General features: G+C 31.5%; 1 protein-coding gene across 6 annotated transcripts in view; it reads left to right on the forward strand.

Annotated features, from left to right (window-relative positions):
* The window catches only part of QKI (QKI, KH domain containing RNA binding), a 177,153-nt gene that overhangs the window by 101,314 nt on the left and 55,890 nt on the right, over positions 1-19,949 (forward strand). For all 6 annotated transcript variants that reach the window (XM_051998075.1, XM_051998078.1, XM_051998077.1 and 3 more), the window contains exon 4: positions 15,805-15,948. In XM_051998075.1, coding sequence (XP_051854035.1) covers positions 15,805-15,948 — 144 coding nt within the window. The remainder of the gene's footprint in view (positions 1-15,804; positions 15,949-19,949) is intronic.

A 19,949-nucleotide genomic window follows, 5' to 3' on the forward strand; every position in this document is an offset into this window, starting at 1 on the left:
ATTAATCCTGACTCCTATTTATAAGTGGTTATGAAATGCAATTTCATTTTATTTAGGATCATAATATAAAATCGTAGATTTAGAGCTATATCTAGTTGTTTTCCAGGTGAAGAAACTAATCCTAAGAGTTGAAGGTATTTGCTTAAGGTCACCAAAGTATTAGGTGGTATTGCCAGAATTAGATCCCAATTCCTCCAAGCCCAGCCATTATGTATTACACCAATTAACAAGTAGTTTGCTTAAACAGAGTAATAGTAAGCAAATTGGTTTGATTTGCAGTAATGATTTTAAAGAAAAAAATTTGAACAATTTGAAGAGGGTTAAGTTGGTGATCAACAACAAACTGTGAAACAACCTTAATTTTCTATACTAAAAGGCTGTTGTTTTGTAAGTATCTCTACAAAGAGTAGTGTTCACTGACTATAGCTTGATTCTTGAAAATGAAAATTGGTTCAGGACAAATTATTTGGAGGTAAGGATAAACCTGTAGTCTTTTGGAGGGAAAAAAAAATCTAGTTGCAATAATAATAGAAAATATTAATTTAGAAACTAAATTACTTTCTATCATAAAAGTTAGCATTTATAAATAATAATTAATTTCTTATATTATACTGATATATTTGAACAGTCATATTACTTCACACAAAAGACTATATGGGACATGTTTCTGTCATTTTGCCAAGAAGGCATGAAATATACTTTAACCAGAATGGGATAACATCAAGATTCTCCTGTGTCTTATTTTTTTCTATCATAAAAGTTAGCATTTATAAATAATAATTAATTTCTTATATTATACTGATATATTTGAACAGTCATATTACTTCACACAAAAGACTATATGGGACATGTTTCTGTCATTTTGCCAAGAAGGGCATGAAATATACTTTAACCAGAATGGGATAACATCAAGATTCTCTTGTGTCTTATTTTTTCCAAGACTCATAGTTTTTCAGGGTTGTGTTTTTTTTTTTTTTTTTTTTTTAAGAAAGAAAAAGTGGAGGCATGTTTTAGCTAGAGATGTTTTCTAGACAATAGCTATTTAATGAGCTGCTTGTGTGTATAGTAGAAGAGAATGGGCCTGATTACTCACAATCTGAAGTCTGAAAATGCATTTTTCAGATCTCATCCATTTGCATATCTAATTGCTATGTAATCAAAACTAAGTGAACTGTAGCTACTTGAAACTATAAAATGAAAGGCAATCATCTTTACAGGGGGAAAAACCCACTTACATGTACGCTAGCCTCAATATTAGCATTATATTCTGCTTGTGTTTAATTACAGGTGTCTGACTGAGCAGTAAATTTATGCTTGTGTATTAAAGAAGTGAATGTGACCCTGAAACATCAGCTTTGCTTTGTTGTACCAGAACACTGGCATTGAAAGAAGTTAGCCGAGTTGTGTATTTTGGTGATAAGAAATTGTGCCAGAATGCCTGTTAATAATTACCTTCTTTGTTTGATGTAGAAAATAGTGGTTCTATACTTTTTTCCCTTACCAGTGACAGTGCTCAATTAAAACTTGTATTAAACAGTGATAATGTCCTCATTTATCCACTCGGAAAAACATGAGGTGAAAAAAACAGGTTTCTTCTTCCAGCCATGGGCTTGTGAACAGCTTTGTTTTCCATGAATCGTGTAAGAGTTTAAAAAAAAAAAAAAAGCTTTACCATAAGGTATGTCTTTTATGTTTTAGTAACTTATATTTTTAAAATTATTATTCCTGTTGCTCTTACCTGAAAAAAGAGGAAATTTATTATAATAAATTTGGGAATTTATTACATTATTTACAATTACAAGTAATTGGGAAGCTATTTAGCAACTACCAATTAGAGAATCTGTTGTACCACTGAAAGGTCACTGAGCTTTTCTGGCATCTCATGGAGTTTGCGAATTATTGAAATTTGAGTGTTTGAGACATGTTAGAACCAAGGAATTGTCAGGTATTTCATTGCTTATTTTCTGTATTTTTACATGTGTATGCTTATTTTCTGTATTTTTACATGTGTATACCATCATTTATTTTTGGCTGCTGAATGCTTAACCCATAATTTAAATGCAGGATGAATGAATAAATGTTTGAACAAAATGAGATTTTTAAAAAAGTTTATGTAATATTGTAACTTTAAAAGAGCACTCACTAATTCTTAATGCATTCGTTGACATAAGAATTTAAATCAAATGAGATATGTGTAAAAGCATTTTGTAAACTTTATAGAGGCAACTAGTTGACATAATAGATAGAACGCTGGACTTGGAATCTGAGTTCAAATTTCCCCTCAAGCATGTACTTAGTCTTATAAGCCTTATAATCACTTAATAATCTCTCTTTTGGCCTCACTGGCTTAATTTGTTTAAAAAAAAAATGGAACCAATAGTACCAAATTCAGAGGATTTGTGAAGATCAAATGAGTTAACCTGTAAAAAATACCGCATAAATGGTTATGATTTATCAAAATTATAAATATTTTGACATCTATCTTCCTCTCAATAAAATTAACTCCACATTTTAAGATATTCCATTCATAATTTGGAACATTGACCACTATTGCCTAATTCAGGAAAATAATTATTTTTTGTTTTCAATGTAAAGTAAAATCTCAACAAAATCAGCATTTCAGTCTGTGATTCTCATTCTATTGTGGTGTTTACAGTTCTAAAATTTTAAGCCGTAGAATTAAAAATAATCTCATTTAAGCGTTAACTTTGAAAAATCTAGAGATCTCAGAATAAGAAGCATGTGTAAATGTATAGTGCATATAGAAGTCTTCTGAATGAAACCAAAATTATTTCCTATAATTTTAGAAGGAGAATAAAACAGAAGGAGCAAGCCCCAATCCTTGTAATTATCTATGTAAGACAACTTACAGATAGTGCCTTATTATGGTCCCCTAGCTAATAAGTATAAACTTAGGATGGAATTCCATGCCTTTTAATTTCAAGTTAAATGTCCTTTTTATCAATTACCTTCCTAGCAGTTAAAGTGAGGAAGTGAGCCATCATACCTGATTTAGCTGAACTTTTAATAGCCAAGATCCCATATTTATAAGTACTTTAAAAAATTCAAAAAACGAAAAGCTTTCCTTCCTTTCCCTCCTCCTCTTTACAACATGGACTTTAGGATTTAAGATAATAAGCATTTAAATGGACAGTTTATTTTATAAAATCAAATTATATTTCTTGTTCAATCTCTCATAAATTAATGAACCTAATATAGACTAATGTGTATATAAAAACTAAAGACTAGTTTTGGCAGTCATGTGGGGAAGAAATGTTCTGGAGTTAAAAATTAATTTAAAAAAATTTAAATTCATCTAATTTCATAATTTTATTTGGGCAGTTGAGGTATGAGGGATCATTTATAGTTGTGTGTAGTGCATCTTCCCTCCCCTAGGTTTATTGTCACTTTAATCAGGAGTTATTTCTTTTATTCTATTTATATGTCAGACTCAAGATTTTTAAGGATTAGTACAAACAGGTCAGATATCCACCAAAGGAGAAATGGTGTCCAAAAGGAATCTAAAAATTTTTTCCACTTTCTATGGTGGGAATTGCTAAATGTAGAAATGGTGGCTATAGCTCCATTTTTGTTTGTTTTTATTCTTAATCCTTTTTTTTTTTTTTGGTTGTTAAATGCTTCATATTCATCACATCTTACAATGTATGTAGTAACATTCCATTATATTTTTGCACCACAGTTTGTTTAACCACACAGTTTGTCTGCTATCACATTATAAAAGCTATTACATTATATGATGACCTCTAACATTTCATTTTTCTCATTTATTTCAACTTTATTTAGTTCTTCATTAAATCATTCATTAAATTTCTTAATGTAATTTTTTTGTTGTGACATATTATGTCAGTCTAGAATGTTATTGTCTTAACAGTATTAAATTAACTTTTTTCTTCTAATTGTTTAAGAACAGCTACTTATAATAAAATAATTTATGATAAAATCAACTGGAGTTCCATGAATCATATTTTTTCCAATCTTTTTTTATCTAGAAAAAGTAAATTTCAAGAAAATACAATAATTGCAAGGATTAATTTAAAAATAATTTTTTTAAGACATAGCCTTATACCTGAATTACAACCTTCAAAAGTTTTTTTATTGATCACCTAGTACAAAATTAACAGCCATTAAAATAAGATAAAAGGATTATAAATTTATAGCTAGGTATATAATAACATTTTAAGTTATGAATGAAATGCAGATTTCTTTACCAAGTGAAATCAATATAATTTATTACAATATGTACGTAGTTTTCTTACAAGTGAGCAATAGTGATCCAAATTAAAGTGGGGAGAATGTACAATATATTAGGTTTTTATTCATCCAACGTAGAAAATTTTAAGAATTTTCTAGTTTTCATTCATTCATAGAACAATCAGTAAGTTTATCTTTTAAATACCATAGTAAGCAATGTTGACTTGCTTATAAATTAATAGAAACTCAAACCCCAGAATTAGAAGAAACTTCATATATACTTAAAAAAGAATTCCATCTACAATATTCATAAAAAATGGTTAGCCCTGTTTCGCCTGAAGATTCCAATTAGCTGGAAACCATTCTTTTTGGAAGTTACATAACACGCAACATTTTGGACCTTGGGAAAGTTTCAGCAAAATGGTTTTAAATTTTCTCCCAGTTCTCTCCAGAACTTTTATAAGACAGTATAGAAGAGCCAAGATATTTTAGTAGAAAGCATTGATTTTAGAGACAAAACACCTGGCTTTAAAATACTGAATTTACTGCATTTTTTCATATGATCTTGGGCAAATCACTTCCTTACTTTTTCCTCAGTTAATTTATAGTTTTTCTGGTCAGTTTAAAATAAGCCAGTCTTTCTCATTTGGAGATTCTCTTAACCTAATATTATGATGTGTATATATGTGTGTGTGTGTGTGTGTGTGTGTGTGTGTGTGTGTGTGTGTGTGTGATATTATAAGTAAAATTATGATATAGGATTTGTGATTATTTGTCTAACTAAGCATTTGTAAAAATGTAGCCAAAATTTTTTTTCTTTGTAATTTTGCCCATTTGGGGGTAATATCAAGTTAAGATGAAACTAGAGCTTATGATTTAATAATATAACTTAACTAATTAAAATGTAAAATAATAAGCAAGTGCCTAAGAGATGTGCATATGAAAAGATATGTGAGATTCAAAGAGAAATAGTTTGATTGACTTAGGTTTTTTTTCACATTTAGAAACCAAGATTGAAATTGTGGCTTGTTCAAGGTCACATAGAATGATAGATACCAAATTGGAAGGGACCTTAGAGACCCTGGGGCCTTGAAGAAATTGTGATTTGCCTGAGGTCGCAGAAGTAGGAATTAGGAACAGAATTCAAAGTTTAAGGCCTCTGATTGCAAATTCATGGAGAGAGTGCTAGATTTAAAATCAGAAATGACAATTTAATAGTAAACATTTATTAAAGTGCTCACTATGTCATTGTCATAAGTACTGGGAATATAAAAGAGGCCACACTTCCCTCCCAAGAAGCAAACAAAAAACCCAATCCTCTCTTCACCCAACTCACAGTCTAATGACATTTAAGTCCACTTAGTAGCTACATGAGTCATTTAATTTCTATCAGGTCAACCCCCTTGATAGAAATTTGATTTCTATCATTTTTTCAATATGTAAGTTCTTACAGAACATTATATTATTAAATCATCATGTACTTGTATGTATGTATGCCAGACATTGTGCTAAATTCTGAGGATATAAATGAAGGAAAAAAATGTGTCTGTGCCTTCAAGGAGATTACAGCCCAATGAGACATATAAATAAATTTACGAATAATATGTAGACATTATAACATTGAAAGTAATCTCAGAAGGATGACACTAGAATTGGCAGAAAATCTAGAAGCCTACCAGGAAAGGCCAAGGAGAAGATTGAATTGGAGGTAAATCTTAAAGAAAGCCAGAAAAATAGAAGTGAAGTGAGAAGGGGAGAACACTGATGGGCAACAGTCAAGGAATCAGAAGATAGAATGAGGAACAGCAAGCAACTTGGACAGTGTATCTGGATCACAGAGTGCAAGAAAGCTAGAAAGGGAGGAATTGGTCAAAAAGAACATTTTATATTTTATTTTTGAGGTAATAAGGAACCACTGGTTTTTTTTTTTTTTTTTTTTTTCTTTCCCATCAAATCTATGCTATAGAAAATTAATTTTGGCATCTCAGTACAAGATGGTGTGGAGTAGGGAGATAACTTTAAACAAAGCAAACAAAAGACTATTATAAAATTCCTGTTTGTGAGAAGTGATAATGCATGCCTCAAATAATTTATAGCATTTTAGAAAAAGAAGGTGCCATATATGGCCAGGAAGTATCCTAAAAGCTGGGCTCTAGTCAAGATAATTTGAAATTTGATCAACCTGATTTTCAAAGGGTAAAGTGAATAGAAGCAGGAGGGAGATGGATGCTGGCTGTGTGGTTTTGGTCAAGTCCCATAACACTTGCTTTGGACAACTCTTAAGACTTTTAGTTAAAGACAATTGCTAACTTGGCATTACTAGAGAGCCTTTCCTGGGCCTTTCCTGTACCAAAGAAATCCTTCTCCTGTCTGTTATTCTTTGTAGTCAAAAGTGTACTAGATGTATAGGTATGTAGTACAGATTTTTAGAGCTGAATTGGACTTTTAAGAGATTATTTAATTTCTCTCGTTTTACAAATGAGAAAACACATTGTCAAAATTGGGGCTTAAACCCATCTTGACTTAGTTCAATACTCTTTCCATTACATCAAGAACCATGATAGAAACAAAGAATATTCCCTTCTCATTTCCAGTTTCTTGGAAAACATCTTTGACATGATGTTCTCCTTCATTTTTTAGGGTGAGATTGACGCATGAAAAAATTTAAAATATTAAATATAGAATGCTAAAAGAAAATATTCTGAATGATAATGACACAAAATGAATAGTTATAATGCTAGGTGGATGAGTTACAACAATTATTGCAAAAATAATTATCTTAATGATGCCTGTAAGTTGGGGAATAGCTGAATGATCCATTGTTTATGAATGTATTCTTTTCTGAGAAATGATTAGCAAGCTAATTTCAGAAAAGCCTAGAAATACTTATATGAACTGATGCTAAGTAAAGTGAGCAGAACACAGAACACAGTAGTACACAGTAACAAGATCATGTGATGATCAACTATAATGGACTTGGTTCTTTTCAGCAATAAGGTGATTCAAGGCAATTTAATTCAGGGCAATCAAGTGCCATCATCTCATCAAGACAGAAAACTATGGAGACTGAATGTGGATCAAAATATAGTATTGTCTCCTTTGTTGTTATTTATTTGCTTCTTGTTGTTGTTTTGAAGTTTTCCCCCATTTTGATCTGATTTTTCTTGTGTAGCATAACGAATATAGAAATAGTTTTAGAAGTTTAAGCTATATCAAATTGCTTGCTGTCTTTGGGAGCGGAAAAAGGGAGAGAGAAAAATTTGGAAAACAAGATTTTGCCAAGATGAATGTTGAAAACTATCTTTGCATGTGTTTGAAAAAAAATATTATTTAAAAAACAATTTGATTTTTTATCACCAAAAGATGTTTCTGAAAGGAGTTGAAGCTTGCTACTTTATAAATGACAATTTATCTTTATAAAATCTTTGTGAAATTATATTTTAGTATTTAAGGGAAAATGTCATTTTCCTCTGTGAGAATTTAAAATTTATGAAATAACCAGTGAACATAGATGGGAGTAGTGGCAAAATAATGAGTTAAAAATAATTTAAAGAAGTACTTAAGCAGTTCTTGTGAGAAAGGAGGGAAGTAGGGAGACAGGTCAACACCTATTATGTACCAGGCAGTTTGCTAAGTTCTTCACAAATTTTATCTCATTTGATAAGTATGTGTGTGTGTTTAAAAATTGATGTCAATTATTATAATTATAATATTGTTTATCAAGTAATATTGATAGAACTTTTACAAAAGTCTTAAAAGTTAATAAGTTGTTTAAAGAAAACTACATAGCAGTTAAAATTTATCACACTTTTTTGCCTCTTCCTCGCTTAAAAAATACATATAAGAAAAACTTTCCAATTTTTTGTTATTTTTAAATGCACAATTACAGTATTTTTATGACTTAAAATTATTTTACAATGGGAGGTAATATGGCAGGGGGTTTGTGAACATCCATTTAATTAACACTGGCATAAGTACATTCTAATCCTACTACTTTACTTAAACTAGCTATGTAATCCTGAGGTAGTCACTTAATCTCTGAAGGAACTAGGCAGTTTGCTAACAATTATTCAGTTGTAAATAGCTATAATTTAGTTATAATAATTAAGTTAGAAACAGAATGGCCAGTTTGCATTTTTAGGAGGAGTTTCTACTTCAGAAAAAGTAAACTCCATCCAAATTATTCTTTCAAACTAGATTCTTAATTCATTAAATATATGCAGAAACCAATTATTTTACACTGTATTAAAACATGATAGGATTAACACTAAGATAATAAGACCTTAACTTAGGAATTCAGATGCTATGAAGAAAACAAACCTCACAGCATTCCACTGTTGATTGTTGAATTTTATAATGGAATTCTATGCCAAAGGATTTACTTTTAATTTTGTATGATCTTATCAAGATAATCATAAATATGTATCTTTTTTAGATTAGACAATCTGCTTAGAAATAATTTTAAGATATTAGAGTATTTGTAATCAAAATTGAAATTATCTCACATAACCCACAGCATAACTATTTATATAGAATAACCATAGCTAATTTCTCAGTAATTAGTTCCATTTTTTCTTTTTACATTTGTTGAAGGAACTCAGTAAAGATTTTGTTTGAAATTTTTGTAGGAGATTAGCTACATTTTAAATGTCACTTCTGATTGAATGTGCATTTTTCTTTGGGGAAACAGATGCCAATAGTTATATATAAAAATAGTTGTAATTGTTTAAAATTGTAAATAAATTTTTTCATAATTTTCCTTAAACACAGATAAGATCACGTCATACTTCTACTCAAAAAACTCTATTTGGTTTTTAAAACTCTTCGTAAAGGTTACAGAAAGTAAGGAAGAGTGTCTGCCCACAAAAGGAAAAATACCCCTATGTATGTTTGAAACAATTTTTAATATAGTTGTCTACATATGCATTTTAATCTCTACCACACAGTGGTTACAATTTGTTTTTTGTATAATCAACAGTAACAATAATAATGATAATTAGTATTTTTTGTAGTATTCACCATATGCCAGGTACCATGCCAGGCTCTTTACTAATGTACCACAATGTAGACTAACATTCAACTCAGTTAAGCAGGGGGCATCTTGCTTTTATAGTTATTTCTAGCTGATCCTTCACCATAATATATCGGTATATTCTTTATCCCTTTGTGTACTTGTAGGACCCTTTTTTTCAACAATTAAGAACAATGATTTTAAATCATTAAATTACGTTTTGGTTCTAAATTTTCTTGTAAACTATGATCAAAATATGCAGTGTTCAAACCAAATTAAGTTAAGTTTTCCAGACTGGCCCTGAAAGCAATTGTCCAGTGGAGACAATTCTTGTCAAGAAGGGTCTTACAACTCAGATCAAATATTACCAGAGCAGTAGAATTAAAGGGGAAATGAGGAATGCTTACTGTAGAAGATGTGATTTTAGCTAGTATTAAAGGAAATCAGGAGGCAGGGATGAGGGAGAACATTCAGACATGGAGGATGTCCAGTAACATGCCTGAAAGCTGATAAGATTGAGTATCATTTGTGGAAAGATCAAAGGAGATTAGTATCACTGGATTGAAGTATCAAAGGTATAAAGTTTTTTGTTTGTTTGTTTGTTTGTTTGTTTCTGAAATAATTATAACTTTTTATTGACAGAGCCCATGCCTGGGTAATTTTTTACAACATTATCCCTTGCACTCACTTCTGTTCCGACTTTTCCCCTCTCTCCCTCCCCCCCCCCCCCCAGATGTAAGCAGTCCTATACATGTCAAATACGTCACAGTATATCCTAGATACAATATATGTTTGCAGAACCGAACAGTTCTCTTGTTTGCACAGGAAGAATTGGGTTTAGAAGGTAAAAATAACCGGGGAAGAAAAACCAAAATGCAAACAGTTTACATTCATTTTCCAATGTTCTTTCTTTGGGTGTAGCTGCTTCTGTCCGTCGTTGATCAATTGAAACTGAGTTAGATCTTCTCTTTGTCAAAGAAATCCACTTCCATCAGAATACATCCTCATACAGTATCACTATTGAAGTATATAATGATCTCCTCGTTCTACTCATTTCACTTAGCATTAGTTCATGTAAGTCTCTCCAAGCCCCTCTGTAGTTATCCTGCTGGTCATTTTTTACAGAACAATAATATTTAAAGGCATAAAGTTTAAAAAAAAAAAGCTGGTTATAACAAACCCTAGGATATATATAACAGACTTTAAATGCCAAACAAAATGTTTTATACTTAAATCTGGAGTTAATGGGGTTTTTTGAGTAGTAAAGCTTGGCACATTTGGAGCTGATCACTTTGGTGATCAAACTGGAATGGAATGGGGAAAAACTCTGATCCTTAAAACAAATTTGCAGGCAAGTGCTATTATTATCCCCATTTTCTCTCAACTATGCATCTTCGTTCATAATAATCTCTTAATACTAACTTTTTTTTTCTTTTTAATGGCCTAATTCTCTTTGCTTCTCATTTTTGTGATTCATTTGTTCATAAGACTATAATCATCAACAAAAACAATAATCCTAAAGTACCCAATCCAATTTGGACAGGAATCTTTATTGAATTTTGCTTTTGCTTCTTAGGATTAAGTAAAAATGAGGGATGAGGGTGGAAGGGGAAAATAATTTTAAAAAACAATTTGTAATTATACTTTAAAAATTCAAAAATATAAATATAAATAGAAAGTTAAAAATTTGTAATCACAATAAAATTTTGCTTGGTAGTAAAAAAGGCCTTTAAGTATGCAGTAGTCTTTTATTTTATTTTTTAAAATATAGAGTACTATATAGTGTCACAATTAGTTGGTATATTCATGAATATACATGTGTGTGTACATGTATGTGTGGTGTTATTTCCACCACCAGATAGTAATAAGTTCCTTTCAAACAGGTATTGTTTATTATTTTATATCTTTTAGCACCTTGTAGTTGCTTAATTCATACTTAAATGATACATGTAGGTGATGAAGCTGGATTTAATTTTAAATTTAAAAAAATACTTTGTGTGTTGTATGGTTTAGTAGCTAAAAAAATGTATGGGTTAAAAATCTAACCGTGCTACTTTTCTTTAGTATTCTTTCCACATTTCCCAGAATGTTACAAAGATTAATGCTTGCCTTTTCATTTTATTTTAATCTTTAAATAATACTGGTATGACCTAAGAATTCAACTATGTTTGTCAAAAAGAGTAATAATTAAGAATGGAGCCAAAAAAAAAAAAAAAAGCTTAGAATTCATATTTTCTTCATCAGAAATTATTTTAAGCATTTCTCAAGAGAAATCTAGAATTAAGGAAAATCTTTCAACATTTCATTATGCTGGCAATAATAATATATAAATAATATATAGCTTGCAGAATTAAAACATTGAACTCAAAAAAACATAGTTGTTTATATACTTAAATTGAAGCATATTTTGATTTATTGCTGGACAAAGAAAAAAATGCATTTTCAAATAGAACAGACTTGTCTGAACATGAACTTCTGTGCTTATTATTTCAGAATATACTTTAAACCAATGAAACCAGTGAGGTTTAAATAACTAGGTAAATTAAATTATGACTCCTATAAGAGCAAATAAAAGAATCTATGTATTTTGGTCTGTTTATTATTGTCAAATTCATTAACTTTAATTGAAATCAACTGGATCTTTTTGCACTAGCTATGTTCCATATCAGAAGTATTTCACACTTCCCTCTCCTCCCTCCCTCCACCCTTCACCATTTAGTTCCCTGGATTTCTTTCAAAACTTAGTTTAAATCTCACCTTCTACAGGAGGTCTTTTCCTGATCTCCCCAACTGCTAATACTTTTTCTTCTGAGATTATCTTCCAGTTATTCTGAACATATCACATACCTAGTTATTTTCATGCTTGTTCCCTCCATCATAATATGAGATAAGCTCCTTAGAAATGAACTGTTTTTGCCCTTCTCTAGATCTCCAACTTTTTTAGATCAAGAAAGCCTCTGTCACTGCAGAAGAATTATGTGGGAGTATGGGAGGAATTTCAACTACAAGACTAGAAAGATGGCAGCAGGGGAAGGTTAAGAGCTTGTACTGATAGTCAAGAGAAGGAACATGATGATGCTAGATTCAGTTGAGGAACTGTAAAAGTAGCTCTCTGAAAGACTATTAATAGTTTCCTAGCTTAAAGGCAGGATTTGAAGAGCAAAAATCATGCAAGGCAAGCTTTCACTGAAGAAGAGAGTCCAACAACCTGGAGTTTAGTACATAGTAGCTATCAGAATTATGTCTAAGTGATAGTTATGGAATGGAAGGAGATGAGGTTACTGTGTGACACTGGTTGAGGGGAAAGTTTGGAAATGGGCACAGTAAATAAGAATTAAGTTAAAGAAAATAATGAAGTGCTGGCACTAATAGGAGAAGCCAGGCCTCAGTGAAAGGTAGAAAAGAAAGCAAAGGACTTAAGATAGAAGCAAAGAAGCACATCTCTTCCTAAACAGAGTAAGAAAAGGACATGTAGCCATTATTATTGTGCTAACCTCCCTGAAGCTCATATCCTCATCTAGAAATTGCCCTAGATAGATTTTAACAATCTATTACAGCTCTCAATTTGTGATCCTATGACTTTGAAAATAAAATAGAGTTTAGGTAAAAATAAACAATGACTTCATATCAAGTACAGTACAGGTACCAAAAATATCCTTTTTAATCTCTACACTGATAATAAAGTTTGCTGGTGATATAGTTCCTGCCTATCACCTAATCCAATTAAATGCAACCAGCACTTGAATGAGGCCCCAAGGAAACAAAAGACAAACAAAGGCTTTCCTCATACAGAAAATACATTTTATTGGGGAGAAGCAGTATTCACTGGCATAAGTTAATACAATATAATTCTAGAGAGAAAAAAATATTAACAATCCAGGAAATCACATAAAACTAACCCAAGAAGGTAGCATGTGAAAAAAAACTCTTAAGGAAGCTTAAGGATTCTGAGATTGAAATGAATAGCAGGTACATCAGTGTGAGTTTGCCTCTGCCAAATTAAGGGGAAAATGTTTTAAAAGAAGCATAAGCATATACTGCAAGAGAGTTGAAATGAGCTCAGTTTTTTAAACTGAAGGGCTTTCAACAATAAAATGGGTAGTTTTTACTTAATCCTGAAAAGTAAAAATAAAGATTCTTGTTCACATTGGATTGAGTACTTTAGGATTATTGTTTTTGTTGATGCTAATCCTATGAACAAATGAATCACAAAAATGAGGGGCAAAGAGAACAACTAGATGGCCATTTAAAAAAAAAAAAAAGCTAATGTTAAGAGATTATTATGAACAAGGAAGCATTGTTGAGAGAACCTGGACCTGGGATAGAATCCTAGAGCCAGGATGACTGAACTCCAGACTCAAAAACTTAGTAGGTGTGTTAGATCTGCCTGCCTAAGTTCCTTTTCTTTAAAATGGGGATAATAATAGCATCTGCCTGCAAATTTGTTGTAAGGATCAAATAACAAGAGTTTTTCCCCATTCCATTCCAGTTTGATCCACCAAAGTGATAAACTCCAACTGTGCCAAGCTTCACTACTCAAAAAGCCCCATTAACTCCAGATTTAAGTATAAAACATTCTGTTTGGCATTCAAAGTCTGTTATATCCTAATATTTATTATAACCAGCTTTTTTTTTTTTTTTTTAAACTTTATAGCTTTGATATTTCAGTCCAGTGACACTAATCTCCTTTGATCTTTCCACAAATGATACTCAATTACTCAATCTTTCAACTTTCAGGCATTGTTTGTTATTGGACATCCTCCATGCCTAGAATGTTCTCCCTCATCTCTGCCTCCTGATTTCCTTCAATTCTAGCTAAAATCACACTTTCTACAGAAAGCATTCCTCAGTGCCCCTTTAATTCTATTGCTATGGTACTATTTGATCTGAGTCGTAAGGATGACAAGACCCTTCTTGACAAGAGTTGCTACCCCTGGACAATGCCCTGCTTTTAAGTCTAGTTTGGAAACCTTAAATTGATTTGAACACTGCATATTTTGATCACACTTTACAAGAGTGTGATCTTAGAATTAAAACATAATTTAATTATTTAAAATCACTGTTCTTGGTGATCCTACAAGTTTTCAAGAGGATAAAGAATAATATACTGATATATTTTGGTGAAGGATCACCTAGAAATAACTACAGAGGCAAGATGCCCCCTGCTTAACTGAGTAGAACGTTGTCTACAATGTGACTTTCTTTCAGAGAGAAAAGGGACATTTTCCTAGGATGTATAAAAAGTATGCAAAAAAGTTTTTTATATCTATTATACATCCCGTTTTATAATTGAATTACTACAATTGTTGATGTCTAAAGAATATCAGATGAATTAAAGAATGAAAAATGACTTGTTAAAGATACTACATTTTACTGAGAGAAAGGCAAAGGAAGTGACTTAATTGCTTTCTTTTTTAAAAAATTTTTGAACTAAATGCAGAATAAGAAAAAAATGGAATGGGGGGGAAAAGGCAGAAAGGGGAAAAAAAAAAACAACAAATATTGGCATGTGACCAACAGAATATCAGGAAGGATTTCAAATATATGACAATAAATTTCCATTTCTAAAAAGCATATATACCTATTTGGCCACTTGTAACAGAAAAGAAAAAGATCCTGAGTCTCTGATTTTTTTCCCTTAGAATTATTGCAAAGACTCAAGATCAGTTTGGGATAGAGCTAGCACAGGGGCATGAATTTCAGAATGGAGGTTTCCTTGGACAACAACACCATTTTACTTACCATTGTAGCAATTGAACCTACTCTCAAGGACAGGAAGCAAAATGGTGGTGTATAACTCAGCATTGATAATTTTCACAATATACTCATACCTATCCTGGTTGATCTTTGTGTCTGTTGAGGCTCAAATTTCTGTGTCTGATTGCCTTATTGAGAATAAAGGGTAGTTTCTCTCTATACGCTGATAGTGTTCATTAATAAAATTTATGGATATGGCTCTTCAATGTACTCAATGTACTTATCCATCATGTGTTCTAAAAGCTTTGGATAGAAGAAAAATATAAGCACGTGATTTCAGTTGTTTTCCAGTTCTTCTTGGTGGTTAAAGATTTCCTTTTTCTCTGTCAGTTATTAATATGCCACACACCTATGATTTTTGTCACTGTGAAGTTCTATTTTTTTATATTGCAATGGTTATAATTTACAGGATCATACAATTAATATATATTAGAGGTAGGATTTGAATAAAATTTTTTCTAACTCCCAAGTCTGTCATTCTGTCTAGAATAATTCACTGCTCTTGTAACAACATATTGTTTGCTATGTCATGCAGTTTAGAAAATTACTTTGTTGTAGTCACCCTCCTGTGATTATCTAAGTTGGTTCTTGAACAGTGGACTTAACTGCTGCCAAGACTGTATATGAAGCCTTTCCTGTATGGTAGAATCTGGCATAATTCATTCTTGTTGTTAACAACTCTTTAAGCCATTGTTTCCTTGTCAATGGGACAATAAAATAGGATATTGCAGAAGGTGAAATAATGTATGTTTTTAATATTATTGAATAGAATTGGTGTCAGCTAGGTTACAGATCTATATGAATATTATTTTCTTTTCTTTTAGGAGGAACAAAACAGAGGCAAACCCAATTGGGAACACCTAAATGAAGATTTACATGTACTAATCACTGTGGAAGATGCTCAGAATAGAGCAGAAATCAAACTGAAGAGAGCTGTTGAAGAAGTAAAAAAATTATTGGTACCTGCAGTAAGTAATAATTTTTAGATGTTTATTATAGAATCTTCCCATTTGATTCCTGAGGTATCAATTTCTAGTCCACTTAGTGGGGGGAAAAATGGAATTACATTTTCATTTTATACATATAAAATGTGAAAATCATCATTCTTTTGTGCAATGCTCTTCAAAAGCCTTGATTTCTTTGTCAGGGATGGTAAAGGAGATTTTAGGTTATTAAAGGTATTTTATAAGATCATATAAGCATTTGATACACCTCATACCCTCAAAAATGGGTTTAATTAGCTGTAACTTTAAAACCTGTCTTACCTTTCATTCTTTTCTTCACTGAAGAATACTTGAATTTTATTCATTGGGCAGGGCAAGAGTGCACATAAGGACAGCTTTTTAGACAATCGTGTTAAATAATTTCAAACTGTTTAGTGATAGATGAAGACATATCAATTATTTCATTTGGAAATAGTACATGTATTTTTGGAGGAGCAAATTACTGTAAATAATTACAGAATTGTATTTGCAAATATTTGTATAAAAGTTTCTTCTCATTCTAGTTTGAATATTGAAATCATAGTGTAAATTACCTAAGAAACTTATTTACTGAGACAATTTTTATTAATTGTTATCTTGAAGTATCTTATGAAAGTCCTTATATTGCACTTTTGTACAAGTGAATAAATATCTTTTTAAAGGGAAGGCAAGGGAATATAATTTTGATACATCTAAGTTGTTATTTTCACTACTCAGTAGATAGTTGTCTGTTGGTGTTAAAGAATAAAGACTTTTTCTTCATCTTCATTTATTTAGCCTGGTGATTGTTATATTTTTGTTTGTTTTTGAGCCTGGTGATTGATAGATTTTTATTTTTTTTTGGGGGGGGGGGGGGTTATTGAATATGTCTTCTGTTCAGAATGGGGCCAGGGCCATGAATTCCCAAACTCCCATTTAAATTGTTGGTTTACACTAACTTTTCCTCTTTTCCTTCTTGGTTATACTACTTTGTGACTTCTGAATTCACCATGTCCCCCCATGGGGCACTTCAATTCTTTGTTCCCCTTTGCTCTGATTTTCAGCTTCTTTTCTGTGTTGTCTATCCTGATAGATTGTAAGCTCCTTGAAGGCAGGGATTATCATTTTGTGTGTTGTCATCAACTAGCATAGAGTCTGACATGTTGTAATTACTCAGTCACTGTTTATTCACCATTAGCAGTGTGATAGGTGTTTTGAAGATACAAAGCAGTTTGGATACTTGAGACCTGAGTTATAGTTTTGACTCTTATTATAAAATATCAGAAAAGTGTCAATACCAATTACTGTAGCTATTAGATAGCTACAGTTTGTTGATTGAAAAATATGATTGCACATAGCTATTATGAATTCAGTAAGTTACAAATAAATTTGTACTTATTAAGCCACATTTATATCTATATACTGTTGTACTACATGATTGGCAGATTCTTATATTAATTTCACAGATAGTAATCACTTTGTTAGAACAGGTTGTTGTTAAGTTGTTTTATTAGTGCCCAATTCTTCTACTTTTTGTGACCCACTTGGGGTTTTCTTGGCAAAGATACTAGGATGGTTTGCCATGTCCTTCTCCAGCTTATTTTTTGAACATGAGGAAATTGATGTAAACAGTGTTAATGATTTGTCCAGGGTCACATAGCTAGTCAGTGTTTGAGGCCAGATTTGAATTCAAGTCTTCCTTAGTACAGGCCCAGTATTCTATATCACTGAAGCAGCTAGCTGCCTATAAGGCAATTGATCGCTAATCTTTTAATATAATGATCTTTGCTTCTTTAGTATATTATGAGCATTTTAATGACATAGACTAGTCAAACAGGCTTTTGAAAGCTTCAACTTATTTCTCTTCTTCCTTCGTATCTACTCAGTTTTCAATTTTTTTTTAATATCTTCTAAAAGTAGTTAAACTTTTCTCTCTATTCCATTCTCACTAATCTGATGATAATGACCAGATATTTATAGTAGATTTAAGTTTTCAGGAAACATATTTCAACTTGGTCATATAAAATACTTTTTCTATATAGTTAACACTGCTTGATGCTAAAGGGAAATTCAGAATTGAGATAAAGATAGCCTATCCTTATTCAACTGAAGTGTAGCTGGGGAATGTGCCGTACCTAAATAACCCCTGCAGTGTGGAATAACTGCTCAGAAATAGTAAAGAAGTTGTGCTATGTGAAGTTGGACGAAATCAGCAGCTGAAGACTTAAGAACATGGTAACATGGTATGATGAAGTTCTGATCCTAGAGTCAGGAAGACCTGTGGTCAAATAATTTCTTTGACATTAGCTATTTGACACTGGGCAAGTTGTTTATGCTCTTTTGGCCTTAATTCATGATCTTCTCTGGTTCTAAATTTATGGTACTATGATAGCATTGTTTTTAAAGTATAGGTAGGAATTCAACAGTCATTAGAAAATGCCTTTGAGTGATTTAAAGAAAAGAATGTTGAAAAAGTGCTGTGTCTGTTCAGAAAATAGTAGTAGTAGTCCAATCTTGAATATTGGAAATGAAGATAGTTGAGAACAATTCAAAGAAGTATGCCAGATTGTAAAATGTTATGAATGACAACCCAAAGAATTTTATTTTGTCTTGATGGTCATATGGAGCTTTTGAAAAATTTTGCACAAAATAGGGAAATTAGGTTGGTGCAGTCCCATTTAGTTCTAAATATTAAAATTAGTGTAATTTAAAAATTGTATGAAAGCTAACTCTTATGTTTCCTTTCCAAGCTATTATATTGGCTTGGTGTTTTATCAATTTTTGTTTGTTTGGGATTGCATTGATATATGCTTAGGGGCAGCTAGATGGCACAGTGGATAAAGGATTAGTCTTGGAATCACAAAGAGTCTGGATTTGACTTCACATCCAGCCTCATATATTTAGTAGCTGTGTAACTCTGGGAAACCCTATTTGCCTCAGTTTCCTCATTTGTAAAATGAACTAGAGAAGTAACGGCAAACCATTCACTGATCCTTTGCCAAGAATATCTCAAATGGGGTCACAAAGAATTGAACACAACTGAACTAACTAAACAAAAATCATTGATACAAGTATTTCCTCACTTTACAATGCCTACTTGTATGAGGTTTTTGTCCATTTTTTTTTTTTATTGAGCAAACATAGGAAAACCATAGAATAACAACAATTTTGCATGTAGTTTTGTTCAACACATTGCTGTAAATCAGCTTCCAATTTTTAAAACAGTGAGAATGGTGTGCAATTATGATTAATCTATTCTGTTGTATAATGAACAAGTAATAATGTCCTTTGAATCCAGTGTAAAAACAATATTGCCATCCACACTTCTTATTTCCTATGTTGTCTATATACTAAAAGTCATTGGAGCTTTTAGTAATGAAATTTTATAAGTTTGAGGTAGAAATTGTCATTGAATTTTTAAAGGTATCATATCTATTTGATAATGCCATTTCCTCTGTCTTTATACTTTCCCCCTATTCTTTTCCCCCACCTCCCATTCTGATTCTTCATCCTCTCTTTCTGTTTTAGTCCTCAGTGTTAACAACAAAGATGTATTTGTGTTACTGTGACTGCAAATAGAACCAGGATCGGATGATCTGTTTTCTGTTACATTATTTATTATAGGAAGTGCTTTGGACTAGATTAGAGGCCATTCCTTGATATATTAAAATAATTTTGTCATACTGAACCTTCTTTGTAATGGTATATTGCAATAGATAACTCAAATTTCGTGAAACTTTGAGGATGTTTGAATTACTTAATTTTTAACATTGCTTTTTATTTATAGATGTTATCGAATTTAACTGATAACTGACCGTTCTTTAAAACCACCATTTTCCTAGGACAAAGTGAGTCTTTATTCAAAATTAGTCATAATATATGAATATTATTATAGTTGCTGCTTTTTGGTTTAAACCAGGGATTGTTAATCTGTCAATACTAGAATTGCTTTACAAGACAAATTAATCAAATCCTTCCACTTCTACTTAATTCTTAATAATCACCCC

This window comes from Antechinus flavipes, chromosome 4 (genome assembly GCF_016432865.1).
Source record: "Antechinus flavipes isolate AdamAnt ecotype Samford, QLD, Australia chromosome 4, AdamAnt_v2, whole genome shotgun sequence".
In the NCBI taxonomy this organism is placed as follows: domain Eukaryota; kingdom Metazoa; phylum Chordata; class Mammalia; order Dasyuromorphia; family Dasyuridae; genus Antechinus; species Antechinus flavipes.